The following is a 15,284-nucleotide window of genomic DNA, read 5'->3' on the forward strand; positions in this document are numbered from 1 at the left end:
GGGAGAGAGAGAAATTGTGAAAAAGTATATCTGCTTGACATTCATAGAAGGATCTGCTCAAGCGAAGAACCATAAAGAACTTCAAGAACAACTTTTCAGGGCAGTAACTGTGAATATTTGTTAGCTCCCTTGATATATACCATGTGGAGATTGCATAAATAAAATTAGCCAAATAACAGCTTGCACAGACACATACAGTCATTATTCCATATGTGAATGGTATGGTTAGAGATCTTAATATGTGCTACAACAAGAAATACCCTCTCCTGCACATATTACAATAATTTGCAGGTTATGGATGTATAACTCTTAACAAATAAAAAACAGGTTGCTATAAAAGGAGATGTGAACACATGATCTTTAAGCTATTTGTAAATTCTCTAAGAGTATTCTGAATGTTACCATCCTATAACATTACCCAAGTTGACTCAACAAGAGGGAGAAAAACACCAGACTCACTGACATGTGTTCACCAGTTTTTCACAAATTTAAGTATAGAAGAATTAGTGGTCTGGGCTATTGAAAACTGTTTCGATGACCATAGAGCTCTATCCATATGGATTAATATAGACCAAGAAACAGTACTACATAGTAACACTTATAAAAGAAAAATTGATCATAATGAACTTGAGGAGATACTGCACACATAAACTGGCAGCAGTAACACAAAACTGATGATAACAAAAAGTGAGGACCACTTTTTGAAGTACCTTACTACATCAAAAACTTAATAATAAATTCTGTTTTTTGTCTTTTTATTATGTGAATGTACATTTCTAAGTGAAGCTTCGTCATGGGGTTTTTGTTTATGACATCACAAAGCAACTCCCACATGTTCAGCTCATATACATAAATTACACTATATTTGTGACATGACTTAATTAATAGAGACAATGTCAGTGTCCATTCCGTATGACCATACCATATTCAGCTCTATAACAGAATTAAAATAAAATTATTTGTGAACAGCAAATGAAGGTAAAATGTAAACCTAGTTAACAGTTATCAGCATTAAATGATTTTAGTCATTGCAAGGTGATTAATTAAAAATGAACCTCTTGCGTACTACCTACCAAACACATAGACCCGCCCAGAAGGGTGAAGAACAAATGGAGGGGAGAAGAAAGGGGCTAGGGAACTAGGTAAGGGAACCACATATGCAAATTCTTCCATCTCCATTCCGGTAATACAAAAATGTGTTAAATGAAAATAATACACTGTATGATACATATTTAACATACCATTATTCCCTACTGAAAAGAAACATTACATAGGATCAACTGCCATCAAAATTATGTAATGTACGTTAATCAGCACTAGTTAATTAAGGTTATTTTAAATCTGTTATAGGTCAACTGTAACTTCATAGAATGAAAATGGTTATGTTGAGAATGATAAGTGCAGCCATTAAACCCAAATATATTGCAATTAAAATGCTAAACATTACTGAATCTCTCTAAACATATAGGTTCCTGAAATATAAAGTCTCACTGTTAATCATTCGTAGTTCTTAATTGCAATTTCAACATTAATAAAGTATTTTTTAAGCTTTAGAAACATAGTGTTTTTTTTTAATCTAATTGTTATGGATTGCAAGAATTTTTTGTGAGAGGTAAGCAATCAAAACTGAGTATTTTTTAAATTTTTTGTAAGCTTTAGTATTTATGCAAATTATTGCATTTTATCCTTTGTTTTACAGACAGGTGATGATGGAGTTCGATACTCATTCATTGCAGAGTGGTTTGACAATGAATCGCAGACACTAAGAAAATTTTATTTAATGTACTTCACAGCTGATGATACTGTGGAGCTGGTAACTTTTTAATAAATTATTAAGTTTTTAATTTTTATTTTTAAATGTTTGTACTTATTGTCAGGTACTTATTGTCAGAATGCTGTCCATTATTTACTAGAAAAACAAAGAGTTAACAAGGAGTATTTTTCTATATGTATGTGCTGTTTCTGATACAAACCACAAGTTCTGGAAAGTGTAACAGGCTTTTTAGGCCGCGGGTGATGGATTTCAGGAGTAGTGACTGTGTCTTACTGCCAGTATGTTGTACAGTGGGGTGTATTATTTGCATTTTATTAATTGTAGTACATTTTTATACTTTGAATGTAGTTTATGTATTTGATAGAAAGTATGGGTAATACTAAGAAGAAAAATTGTGCCAGTTGCCGGTGGTTTGTACTCATATATTTCTTGAAAATTGAGCAATATCTGTAAAGTAATGGACATAACACAGTGGGTAGTAGCCTACAATAATGAGCATAGTACAAGCAACATTTTATTGGCAATCACTGTAGTGCGCCCTCCCCCTTTTACACTTAGTTCAAGTGGCCTACATGTTTCTGAGCTTATTTCTGAAATTACTTAATGTATTTTATATCCATCTTTGCAGCTAGAAGAAAATTAATATTTTTGCCACCAGATGTGTTTTATTTTATTGAAATAAAATGTCATCAGTGGTCTGTAATGAAATATATTTACATTGTTACTTATGTTAAGTCTGATTTTTGCTCACATCAGAAAAGATATCTGCTTGCATGGATTTTAGTTATTCCCTTATTTGGCACTGTTGTTTCTTGTACTGTAGTTGCAAAGCTAGATTTAAAATACCTTCAATTATTATAAAGCAGCTACAGACAGTATGATCACACAATGAAGAATTTTTTTCTGAAAATTCATTTCAAATTTTGTAGCTTTGCTGTTATAACAAAGTAGTCTGCAGTTGGAATACCACCTAGAAATGTTTCAACAATCTCTTTCTATGCCCTATTTTTTTACATTCCAGTTTATGAGATATTTGTGTGCGAGTTTTCACAGTCAGGGTATTTCATGGCACAAGAATCTTAAGTTTTTCAATGTGGTCATTGGTCTGACCCCTTTGTTATACTTGTAGCAACAAAAACTTGCTGTCACCTGGAAACCACTCATTCATCAGTGGCAAATTTTGAGTAACATCTACAATTCTCTCATTACTTGCTTCTTTTGGCAAAACAAACCAGAATTTGCGCAATGTCACCTCGCTAACGCATAATGCAGTTGCAATTGTGACAGAATCCGGAAGCACTGATTTACTAAACAAGGAATTGATGAAAATTCAGGTCAAAAGTGTATGAAAAATTACATACGCTGTATAAAAATGAACATTTCATTTCCTTACTTATCTTGTTGGAAAGACACACTAATTCTCATTTTTCCAGCTGGAGCAGACCCTTAAAAAATTATAGCATTGGTCTAAGAAAGTTATGCATCCAGAATGAGATTTTCACTCTGCAGCGGAGTTATGCATGTTTATCAGATGGCAAAATACTCTCCTCTTTATATGCTGTCATTTGCCAGAATCTTGTTGTGATATCTCGAGCTGTTTATGAGTTAAGAACGAGATTGTGAATATTTCATAAGTGAACGTGCTATAAACAGTTCATTTTCTCGAGATTGGAATTGGGTAATGATCTCCACCCAAGTTTAAAGAAAAATACAATATAGTAACTCAATTTCATATGCAGTAAGATATGGTCTAATATACACCAAATGCAATTTCGTAGTGATCCCAATTTTAAATTGCAATAAATTCGAATTTCATGCAATGTGTTATGTACATGCGAAATATCACAATAACTATGGCCTTTAACAAAATAATAGGCACTTCATCGAGAAATTGACATATAAACTCAATTCAAATTTTTTGCCGAATAGTTTCTTTGAAATCATGTGAGAGAGGTTGCAGGTTAACCTATGTGAGTGCAGTGCTGTGAGAGTGATGGAAACCAATGTGTGGGAAGAGATCGGCTTGATGGACTTCCTGACTGACTGTGGCTTGTTACGAGGGCCACAGGTGTGTGTATGTGGTTGTCAGGCTGGATTGCCAGTTCCGAAACCTGTGGATGCAGTCTCGAGGTTAGGCCTCCATGAATACACAGATAGGGGCTACAGGTATTCAAGAGTCTGCTGGAAATATCTGTGGACCATTAGGAAAATCAGCTCGTGTGTGGCAAGCTAATGTTGAGGCAGGTTGTAACATGAAAATGAGCCCTTTTTCCTCCCAAGTCTTTCCACTACACTGGGGATATTCCTCTTTGATGTGGTCACTATTTATCTGCTCACATGTGTTTTTCGACTTGTCTTCGAAGGTACACTAGCGTTTACTTGCTGCGGGAGCATTGACAACAAACAACTTTCCATCCTATGTACATTGAAGGGGATCACTGCTGTCATTTGCAGTGGGACATTACGCGGAGTGGCGGTGATGAGTGAGTACCGGACTGGGATTCAAACCCAGGATCCCCTGCTCACTAGGCAGGTGCGTTAACCACTGCGCCATCCTGGACACAGCGTTATCACAACTGCACGGACTATCTCGGCGTGCCTCATGGCCAATCCACTTTCCCACTGAGCGCCATCTATCCGCAGTCGCTCTCCAATCTACTCCTGTTCATTACTCTGAGATTCCCAAAGGAGAGTGAATGTACTTGTGGATCCACATTGAAGAAGGTGGGTCCGTTGCTCAGCTAGGCCAATCAGATTATATGGATACATTGCGTCTGTTCTTTCAGAATGACCGGGCGTTTGAGGGCATCAAAACCCACAAAATGTCAGAGTTCCAGGCGTATTGAACACTGTGCGGCAAATCTTTCACTGCCAGCGGCACGAGGAAGATGGTCCTCATCAGCCATGTGGGAGGAGCTAAGCACTCCAAGGCAGTCACAGTGGTCAGAAAGACAGTGGACATTTGTCTTTTTCATCAGTCCTTGACAAAGGAACAGCTGCAATCATTAAGTGATGCACAGACTCTTAAAGGATGCCTGTGTAACACAACACCTAGGGCCAGTGAGTGCGAAAAATGTTCAAAGAAAGAAAAAGCACAACTGGCATTTGAACGCAGGACCAAATCACTCAAAGGTTTTCTTAAACCATCTCTAGTGTGTGTTCTGTATATCCTCACAGATGATTATTTATTTTCCACGATTGGTGTGTGTTGTACTATTAAAAGTATGTTCCAATAATTCTTAGGAACATAAGCGAGGAGAACAGGGACTTGAGCAAGCTGGGGACCCTTGCCAGCAGGGTGGCACTCCAAAGTGACCACAAGACTTTGGCATTCTCAACTTGGCTTGATGTAACCAATCATTTCCTTTTCTAATGTAATGTTTTTGTGTTCACTATGGAAATGTGCCACTGATTTTGCAGTGAAGACTGAGGATCAGCAAGGTATACCCTGCTGACCTGTTTTTCCATTGTTTTTGTTGTTCTCATCTTCCTCTTTAGATGACAGTGTTGGTTTCATTAATCCAGGCTTCATTGTACACTTGTACCGAAACTGAACATACCTATCATGGACTACCCCTGTTCTTCCCCTGATAGTATCACACAGGAGATATCTTCATTCCCTTATTGGGATATTCAGTTGTATTCAGGCTGGTACTTCCAGATAACTCTCCCTATCATCTACCGAGATAACTGGGTAAGATGAAGATGATCTCTTGATGCTTGAGTGAGATGGTGGTGGCTGGTGAATCAAGGGTTTCGTAGTTGAGCTGGCTAGCTCATTGTCCTCCCAACAACCTCAGTCTGGTGTCACTTCCACCACTGCCACTACGCTGTGTTGGCTAACAGTCGTATTTCAAAGTATCTAATCCAGGATGATGTTACAAGGTTGGAAATAGTATGGACTCTGCAGGGCGTTGGGAACTATATGCCCGCTTCTACTACAGGCAAGCAGACTGCATTGTTTCTGGTCTTGTTCCCTAAGGATAATGTAGGTAGTAACGTGCAGCTTGGGTGGACCAAGACATCACATGGTATCATTTATGGGTTAGCTCCACACTTTAGGAAAACTGTTCTCGCTGACCTTGAAGAGGGGACACACTGTTTGTAATCTTATTTTACAAGAGCCTTAACAAGGTGGCAGAGTTGCAGCAAAGGGATGTGCTCTCAAATATTGTTACAAAGTTAACAAATAGGTTGAAGCACAGTACTTTTCATCCATATTTTTAGGCATTCCTCTTGGTATTCCACTGCTGCTAATATGTTAAATGAGTTTAAGAAAGAAACTTCTGACCTGAATCTTTCCAATGTGCTTCAAGTATCAATGGCTGGGCCAAATGTCAACTAGGCATTCTTGAAGGACTTGTGTCTTGATCTGAAGAGTATTCATGGGGACAGTGTGTTAACTTCTATTGATGTAGGATCTTGTGGTCTTCGTACAGCTCACCAGAGTCTCAAGAATGCAGCCTCAAAAACCATTTGGGGTGTTGCACCTTTTATGAGATCAATTTATAACATGTTGAAGAATTTACAGGCAAGAAGAGCTGATTTATAAATGATTTAATAAGCACTAAGATTTGCCTTTCCCTAAAAGGTGTTGCTCCATGTGCTGGCTGGAAAATGTTGATGTGGCCAGTCGGGGTGTGAAACGTAAAAGAGTACAAGATTAAAACAGATACTTACAGTTGGTGAATGATGTTGAAGACCACGAAGATCCTGCTGCAGGTGACAGCCAAAGGTTTCATGCTATGAAAAGAAATGGCACCTTAGACCATCACTCCTGGTTGTCGGGCCTGACCGTTTGGTGGGCAACAGTCAGGTTGGTATCTCACCGCTGTTTGAGGCATCTCCGAACATGTCTTGGCACAAAGATCTTCTTTTTTGCTTTGTTTTGGGACAGGTCGTGTCCTTTTTAAGAGAATTCCAATGTGTGGCCCCCATGGCACCTTTCCTGTGCAGTGCTGGTGTGATGTACTTGGTAGCTAACCCTAATGTGTTATCTGCTGCTGAATCCATATGTGATATAAAACTTGATGATGAAGCTGGTCTTATTGCTCCCAAAGAAATTAACCTTTGTGATGCTTAGGACTAAGTAAAGAGACTTTTTGGTCTAAATGTGCTTAAACCTCCTTCTAAAAGTAACTTTTGAAGTATGGTATTTGTAGATAGATCAGCTTATGTGATCAAGGATGGAGTAATGACAATATTATGAATAATGTATATTTTAATAATAATATTTCATAATATTGTTTTTTGTGATCCAGTTGCGATAAATAGCAGCCTAAGTACTAGGAAGGTAGAATCTCAATGGCTTGCAGAAATCCTCTTCATAGAATTAGATGAGTGCTAATGCCTGTGATAAAGTTGAGAAAGAATTCACACAAGTTCTTGGCAAGCAAGAATTTTTTGATCGCTGCACAAGTTACAAGGGAAGTGAGATGATAACTTTTGGGGAGAATTATTGGGTGATGATATCACCTGTCAGCATTTGTACAGCGTTCTTCAAAAGGTTCTCATTCTGAGTCATGGTCAAGTCTTCATAGAGCAAGTTTTCCCATTAATAAAGAGTGTATGATGGTCAACCAAGAAACCAAGTAACCAAGTCATTGGTAGCCATATAGGACGTATATGATGGCCTGAAGTTAGCTGGCAGTGTCTTCAAGATTGATGTTAACAACTGAACGATTCTGGACTATCACAGTGCTCAAAATCGGTATGGCAAGGCTTTAAAGCAGAAACAAAGTGAAGAAGATGAAGCTGAGAGAGCTATACAGAAAAAGTCGATTGTCCAGCAGATTAATGAACTGAAGCCGCAAAAGTCATGTTTACTGGCCAAGAGGCCATTGAACATTGAACTGAGTGGAATTGACGAAGAGATCACTCTAGGAGTTTTGACTGCTTTTCATTGATTGATTTTAATTGTTTGTTTGACTTTTGTTGCTTGACAAAACACTAAGTATTATTTGGCAGAGAAAATCTCACTACACATACCCCAGTACTGCCGTTCTTATTTTTGTAGTGTTGACATTATGTTATACATCATCGTCCTTTCATGTTTATTGTGTGATGTGATGCATTATCTCATCTCAAAAGTTCATCAATCCTGTGTGGGAGAAGGAGCAAGAACTTGCTGTTAATTCAAAGTTGGAGTTAACTTGTTAATACCCACAGAAATCCTTTAGCTAAATTGGCTTTTATTTACAGAACTTTCATGTTTATTTGCTGTTCAGACCGTAAATCCTGTAAAGGAGACAATAATTCGATGTTAATTCAAGTTAGAGTTTGCAACATGTTCAGAAATATAGAAGTCCTTGAATTGTTTTGCCAGCTTACTGTTTACTTATCCTTCAGATCACAAAATTTTGTTGGGAAAAATGCTAAAACAACATCTTCATAAATACAGAAGTCCTTACATTTTTTTGCCAGCTTACTGATTACTTATCCTTCAGATCTCAAAATTTTGTTGGGAAAAAAATGCTAAAACTGTGTCCAGAAATTGGTAGAGGTGATGTATATGTACAGACAAACAAATGATTACAATTTCAGAAAAACTGGGTGATTCATTCAAGACAAATGATCGTCACAAATAGAGCAAGCCATTAATGCATTGGTGCACTTCTGGTCGTTATGCAAGCAGTTATTTATCTTGGCATTGTTATACAGAGTTGTTATATGTCCTGCTAGGGATATCATGCCAAATTCCGTCCAGTTTGTGCTTTAGATCGTCAAAATCCTGAGATGGTTGGAGGCCCTTGCCAATAATACTCCCAAAATTCTCAATTGGGAAGTGATCTGGTGACCTTGCTGGCCAAGGTGAGGTTTGGCAAGCACGAAGGCAAGCAGTACATACTTTCGTCGTATGCGCATGAGAATTATATTGCCAAAATAAAAGCCCAGGATGACTTGCCATGAAGGGCAGTGAAACGGTACATACAATATTGTCAACACACTGCTGTTCTTCAAGGGTGCTGCAGGTGATAACCAAAGGGTTCCTGCTATGGCCCGGTTGTCGGGTCTGGCCATATGGTGGGCAACAGTGAGGTTGGTATCCCACCGCTGTTTGGGGTGTCTCCAGACATGTCTTTGGCCTGGAATCTGATTGACTGAAGTAGAATTGTCTTCAGTGGTAAGTCCCACTTCGAATTGAGCCCCGATAACCAATGAAAACATTTCTGGGGACATCCCAGATAGCAGTGGGATACCAACCTCACTGTCGCGCATTGTGTGGCCCGACAACGAGGATGGATGGCCTGGGCTGTTGTTCCTTTCCATAGCACAGCCACTTTAGTTGTCTTCCATGGCACCCTTATAACACAGTGGTACGTTGACGATATTTTGTGTCCTGCTTTGTTGCCCTTTATGACAAGCCATCCTGGACTTACATTTCAGCAAAAACAATGTCCACCCACACAGAATGAGAGTGTAAACAGCTTGTCTTCATGTTTGGAAAATCAGGCCTCGGCAAGCGTAGTCACTAACTAAGAACGTTTGGAGCATTATTGGCAGAGCCTTCCAACCATCTCAGGATTCTGACGATCTAATGCACCAGTTGGACAGAGTGTGGCACATACAGGAGGACAGCCAACAACTGTGTCAGTCAGTGCCAAGCTGAATAACTGCTTGTTTAAGGGTCAGAGGTAGACCAAAGTGTTATTGACTTTCTCAGTTTGTGAAGGTCATTCTCTTGAATGAATCACCCAATTTTTGTGAAATTGTGATTATTTATTTGTCTGTTTGTGTACACTACATCTACTGTTTTCTATCCCTTTCAGGTAATTCCTATGTGGTGTTTCCTTTTCCTCCACAAAGTGTATATTCATATTTACTGACAGTAAATTTAGTAACAGATTGTGACTAATCATTTTCCTATTACTGTCCCTTTCATTTATGAGGATGAGGTCCCATACTCCGTGGAGTGTGGGGAATGATGCGGGAGATGCGCACCGCTGACTAGGCAAGGTCATAGTGGAGGTGGTTTGCCATTGCCTTCCTCCGACCATAATGGGGATGAATGATGATGATGAAGACAACACAACAACACCCAGTCATCTCAAGGCAGGGAAAATCCCTGACCCTACCGGGAATCGAACCTGGGACCCCATGCACGGGAAGCGAGAACGCTACTGCAAGACCATGAGCTGCGGACATTCATTTATAGGTTATAGTTGTATACACATGAGAAGACAACTTGGTAGTTTGGGCTACTGATTGCTATTGTAGTTTATTAAAAATGTTGTCTTTTCAGTGTTAATATGCATAATGAATGTTAAATTTTCCTTTCTGCCAAATTAACGTACAATTTAAAAAAATAGTACTGGGGTTATTTACGTAATCTGATTCATTCATTCCTTCATAGGGTTCAGAATGGGGTTTTATATTTGGATGAAAGTTACCATGTTGCCAGTAGAAATCGGACAGGAAGCTGGAAATCCTCAAATATTTAAAAAGAAAGTGGAACAGGATCTTATTATACACTCCATTATAACTTGTCAGATTATTGGGGACAAAAATAAAAAGCCTAAATAGAATTGAAATCAAGGCGCAGAATTCAAGTATTGGGCCTTATTGTAAATAATAAAACTAAAACTGCACAGTTTAGTAGCATTTAAGGACTTGCAGACTTGTTTTGAAAATAAGCAGAAGATATTTCACTGAAATCTTTCTCATGTCCTATGAATCGTACAGGCATCAGAAGTTTGGTTGAAAGTGTTCAAGGCACACTAGAATTATACTTTTTTTTTTTTTTTGCATCTCACCCCTTCTTGTTGCCACCCACACACTTAAAGGTGACCAGTGGTATTTCACACTCACAGCATTTCTTCCTCCCAGTCATTCAAGAGTTACAATTAAGAAGGAAAAAAAAAAAAAAAACATACACATGTGCACGTGTGTGCGCGCGCACACACACACACACACACACACACACACACACACACACACACACACACTCTTTTGACTTCCACTACACGTTAAAAAAAAGGTAGGATAAATAAGTAATAAGTAATGGTAGGTAATGAGCTAGCATATACTATTCTATTGTTTGTTGCGTATGTTTCCCCCAGTTTTGCAATTGTGTGTGCTTTTAGAACTATGTTATTTTTGTTATAGCAATTTCATAGTTACTTGTTCTTTTATTCCAGTTTGATATTAAAAATAACAACACTTTCCTGAAAAGAACGAAATGTGAAGGAATTAGTGCAAAGGATATTTACATTGGAGCCATCATAACGATTTTTTCTCGGCAGATGAACATAGCAGACTTTGCTGATAACTTCACAAGAGAGAAGTTTGGTAAAACATTACAGAAGTAAGTATTATGATGCAGACTCTTATTCTGTGTTATAAGGATCAAAAACAGAGTGAGGAGGAATTGCAGGTGCAGACTGTAGTGCATATAAGAAAATAAAAAATTATATTGAAACTTCCTGGCAGATTAAAACTGTGTGCCTGACCGAGACTCGAACTCGGGACCTTTGCCTTTCGCGGGCAAGTGCTCTACCAACTGAGCTACTGAAGCACGACTCACACCCGGTACTCACAGCTTTACTTCTGCCAGTACCTCGTCTCCTACCTTCCAAACTTTACAGAAGCTCTCCTGCGAACCTTGCAGAACTAGCACTCCTGAAAGAAAGGATATTGCGGAGACATGGCTTAGCCACAGCCTGGGGGATGTTTCCAGAATGAGATTTTCACTTTGCAGCGGAGTGTGCGCTGATATGAAACTTCCTGGCAGATTAAAACTGTGTGCCTGACCGAGACTCGAACTCAGGACCTTTGCCTTTCGCGGGCAAGTGCTCTACCAACTGAGCTACTGAAGCACGACTCACGCCTGGTACTCACAGCTTTACTTCTGCCAGTACCTCGTCTCCTACCTTCCAAACTTTACAGAAGCTCTTCTGCGAACCTTGCAGAACTAGCACTCCTGAAAGAAAGGATATTGCGGAGACATGGCTTAGCCACAGCCTGGGGGATGTTTCCAGAATGAGATTTTCACTCCGCTGCCATGAACCATGGATCTTGCCATTGGTGGGGAGGCTTGCGTGGCTCAGCGATACAGATGGCCGTACCGTAGGTGCAATCACAACGGAGGGGTATCTGTTGAGAGGCCAGACAAACGTGTGGTTCCTGAAGAGGGGCAGCAGCCTTTTCAGTAGTTGTAGGGGCAACAGTCTGGATGATTGACTGATCTGGCCTTGTAACACTAACCAAAACGGCCTTGCTGTGCTGGTACTGCGAACGGCTGAAAGCAAGGGGATGCTACGGCCATCCTTTTTCCCGAGGGCATCCAGCTTTACTGTATGGTTAAATGATGATGGCGTCCTCTTGGGTAAAATATTCCGGAGGTAAAATAGTCCGTCATTCGGATCTCTGGCGGGGACTACTCAAGAGGACGTTGTTATTAGGAGAAAGAAACTGGCGTTCTACGGATCTGAGCGTGGAATGTCAGATCCCTTAATCGGGCAGGTAGATTAGAAAATTTAAAAAGGGAAATGGATAGGTTAAAGTTAGATATAGTGGGAATTAGTGAAGTTCGGTGGCAGGAGGAACAATACTTTTGATATATAAATACAAAATCGAATATATAAATACAAAATCAAATAGGGGTAATGCAGGAGTAGGTTTAATAATGAATAAAAAAATAGGAGTGCGGGTAACCTACTACAAACAGCATAGTGAACGCATTATTGTAGCCAAGATAGTCGTGGGTGGCTGGAATTCGACAGTAGGAAAAGGGAGAGAAGGAAACATAGCAGGTGAATATGGAATGGGGATAAGAAATGAAAGAGGAAGCCGTCTGGTAGAATTTTGCACAGAGGATAACTTAATCATATCTAACACTTGGTTCAAGAATCATGAAAGAAGGTTGTATACATGGAAGAATCCTGGAGATACTAGAAGGTATCAGATAGATTATATAATGGTAAGACAGAGATTTAGGAACCAGATTTTAAATTGTAAGACATTTCCAGGGGCAGATGTGGATTCTGACCACAATCTATTGGTTATGAACTGCAGATTGAAACTGAAGAAACTGCAAAAAGGTGGGAATTTAAGGAGATGGGACGTGGATAAACTGAAAGAACCAGAGGTTGTAGAGAGTTTCAGGGAGAGCATAAGGGAACAATTGACAGGAATGGGGCAAAGAAATACAGTAGAAGAAGAATGGGTAGCTCTGAGGGATGAAGTAGTGAAGGCAGCAGAGGATCAAGTAGGTATAAATACGGGGGCTAGTAGAAATCCTTGGGTAACAGAAGAAATATTGAATTTAATTGATGAAAGGAGAAGATATAAAAATGCAGTAAATGAAGCAGACAAAAAGGAATACAAACGTCTCGAAAATGAGATTGACAGGAAGTGCAAAATGCCTAAGCAGGGATGGCTAGAGGACAAATGTAAGGATGTAGAGGCTTATCTCACTAGGGGTAAGATAGATACTGCCTACAGGAAAATTAAAGAGACCTTTGGAGAAAAGAGAACCACTTGTATGAATATCAAGATCTCAGATGGAAACCCAGTTCTAAGCAAAGAAGGGAAAGCAGAAAGGTGGAAGGAGTATATAGAGGGTCTATACAAGGGTGATGTACTTGAGGACAATATTATGGAAATGGAAGAGGATGTAGATGAAGATGAAATGGGGGATACGATACTGTGTTAAGAGTTTGACAGCACTGAAAGACCTGAGTCAAAACAAGGCCCCGGGATTAGACAACACTCCATTAGAACTACTGACGATCTTGGGAGAGTCAGTCATGACAAAACTCTACCATCTGGTGAGCAAGATGTATGAGAGAGGCGAAATACCCTCGGATTTCAAGAAGAATAGAATAATTCGAATCCTAAAGAAAGCAGGTGTTGACAGATGTGAAAATTACAGAACTATCAGTTTAATAAGTCACAGCTGCAAAATACTAATGCGAATTCTTTACAGACGAATGGAAAAACTGGTATAAGCCGACCTCAGGGAAGACCAGTTTGGATTCCGTAGAAATGTTGGAACACGTGAGGCAATACTGACCTTACGACTTATCTTAGAAGAAAGATTAAGGAGAGGCAAACTTACGTTTGTAGCATTTGCAGACTTGGAGAAAGCTTTTGACAATGTTGACTGGAATATTCTCTTTCAAATTCTGAAGGTGGCAGGGGTAAAATACAGGGAGCGAAAGGCTATTTACAATTTGTACAGAAACCAGATGGCAGTTATAAGAGTCGAGGGGCGTGAAAGGGAAGCAGTGGTTTGGAAGGGAGTGAGACAGTGTTGTAGCCTCTCCATGATGTTATTCAATCTGTATATTGAGCACGCAGTGAAGGAAACAAAAGAAAAATTTGGAGTAGGTATTAAAATCCATGGAGAAGAAATAAAAACTTTGAGGTTCGCCAATGACATTGTAATTGTGGTGTCACCGCCAGACACCACACTTGCTAGGTGGTAGCTTAAATCGGCCGCGGTCCATTAGTACATGTCGGACCCGCGTGTCGCCACTGTGGGATCGCAGACCGAGCGCCACCACAAGGCAGGTCTTGAGAGACGGACTAGCACTCGCCCCAGTTGTACGACGACGTTGCTAACGACTACACTGACGAAGCCTTTCTCTCATTTGCCGAGAGACAGTTAGAATAGCCTTCAGCTAAGTTAATGGCTACGACCTAGCAAGGCGCCATTAACCATTTGTAACGTTGCATGTACCTCAAGATAGAGTCTCACTTGTATCATCCAGAATGCTGTATACCAAAGGACGATATAAAAGTTAAGTGTTCTAGTAGCTACATTCATTACGAATCCTGTTCCAGACTTAACACCAGACGGCGTGAGTTGACGCCTGCCCTTTCGGCTACTTCACTGTGGACTGGCTGCCTTAACAGTCCACTACAGTAATTCTGTCAGAGACAGCAAAGGACTTGGAAGAGCAGTTGAACGGAATGGACAGTGTCTTCAAAGGAGGATGCAAGACGAACATCAACAAAAGCAAAACGAGGATAATGGAATGTAGTCGAATTAAATCAGGTGATGCTGAGGGAATTAGATTAGGAAATGAGACACTTAAAGCAGTAAAGGAGATTTGCTATTTGGGGAGCAAAATAACTGATGATGGTTGAAGTAGAGAGGATATCAAATGTAGACTGGCAATTGCAAGGAAAGTGTTTCAGAAGAAGAGAAATTTGTTTACATCGAATGTAGACTTAAGTGTCAGGAAGTCATTTCTGAAAGTATTTGTATGGAGTGTAGCTATGTATGGAAGTGAAACATGGACGATAAGTAGTTTGGACAAGAAGAGAATAGAAGCTTTCGAAATGTGGTGTTGCAGAAGAATGCTGAAGATTAGATGGGTAGATCACATAACTAACGAGGAGGTGTTGAATAGAATTGGGGAGAAGAGGAGTTTGTGGCACAACTTGACAAGAAGAAGGGACCGGTTGGTAGGACATGTTGTGAGGCATCAAGGGATCACAAATTTAGCATTGGAGGGAAGCGTGGATGGTAAAAATCGTAGAGGGAGACCAAGAGATGAATACA

At 39.7% G+C, this 15,284-nt stretch overlaps 1 protein-coding gene and 1 non-coding gene across 3 annotated transcripts in view; one reads left to right on the forward strand and one right to left on the reverse strand.

Moving 5' to 3' along the window:
- LOC126249321 (nucleoside diphosphate kinase 7) overlaps positions 1-15,284 on the forward strand; it is a 115,551-nt gene that overhangs the window by 31,949 nt on the left and 68,318 nt on the right. For both annotated transcript variants that reach the window (XM_049950987.1, XM_049950979.1), the window contains 2 exons: positions 1,700-1,813; positions 10,912-11,078. In XM_049950987.1, coding sequence (XP_049806944.1) covers positions 1,700-1,813; positions 10,912-11,078 — 281 coding nt within the window. The remainder of the gene's footprint in view (positions 1-1,699; positions 1,814-10,911; positions 11,079-15,284) is intronic.
- Positions 4,261-4,335, reverse strand: Trnat-agu (transfer RNA threonine (anticodon AGU)). Its single transcript has one exon. It is a non-coding gene; the product is annotated as a tRNA-Thr (tRNA).

This window comes from Schistocerca nitens, chromosome 1 (genome assembly GCF_023898315.1).
Source record: "Schistocerca nitens isolate TAMUIC-IGC-003100 chromosome 1, iqSchNite1.1, whole genome shotgun sequence".
Taxonomy (NCBI): Eukaryota; Metazoa; Arthropoda; class Insecta; order Orthoptera; family Acrididae; genus Schistocerca; species Schistocerca nitens.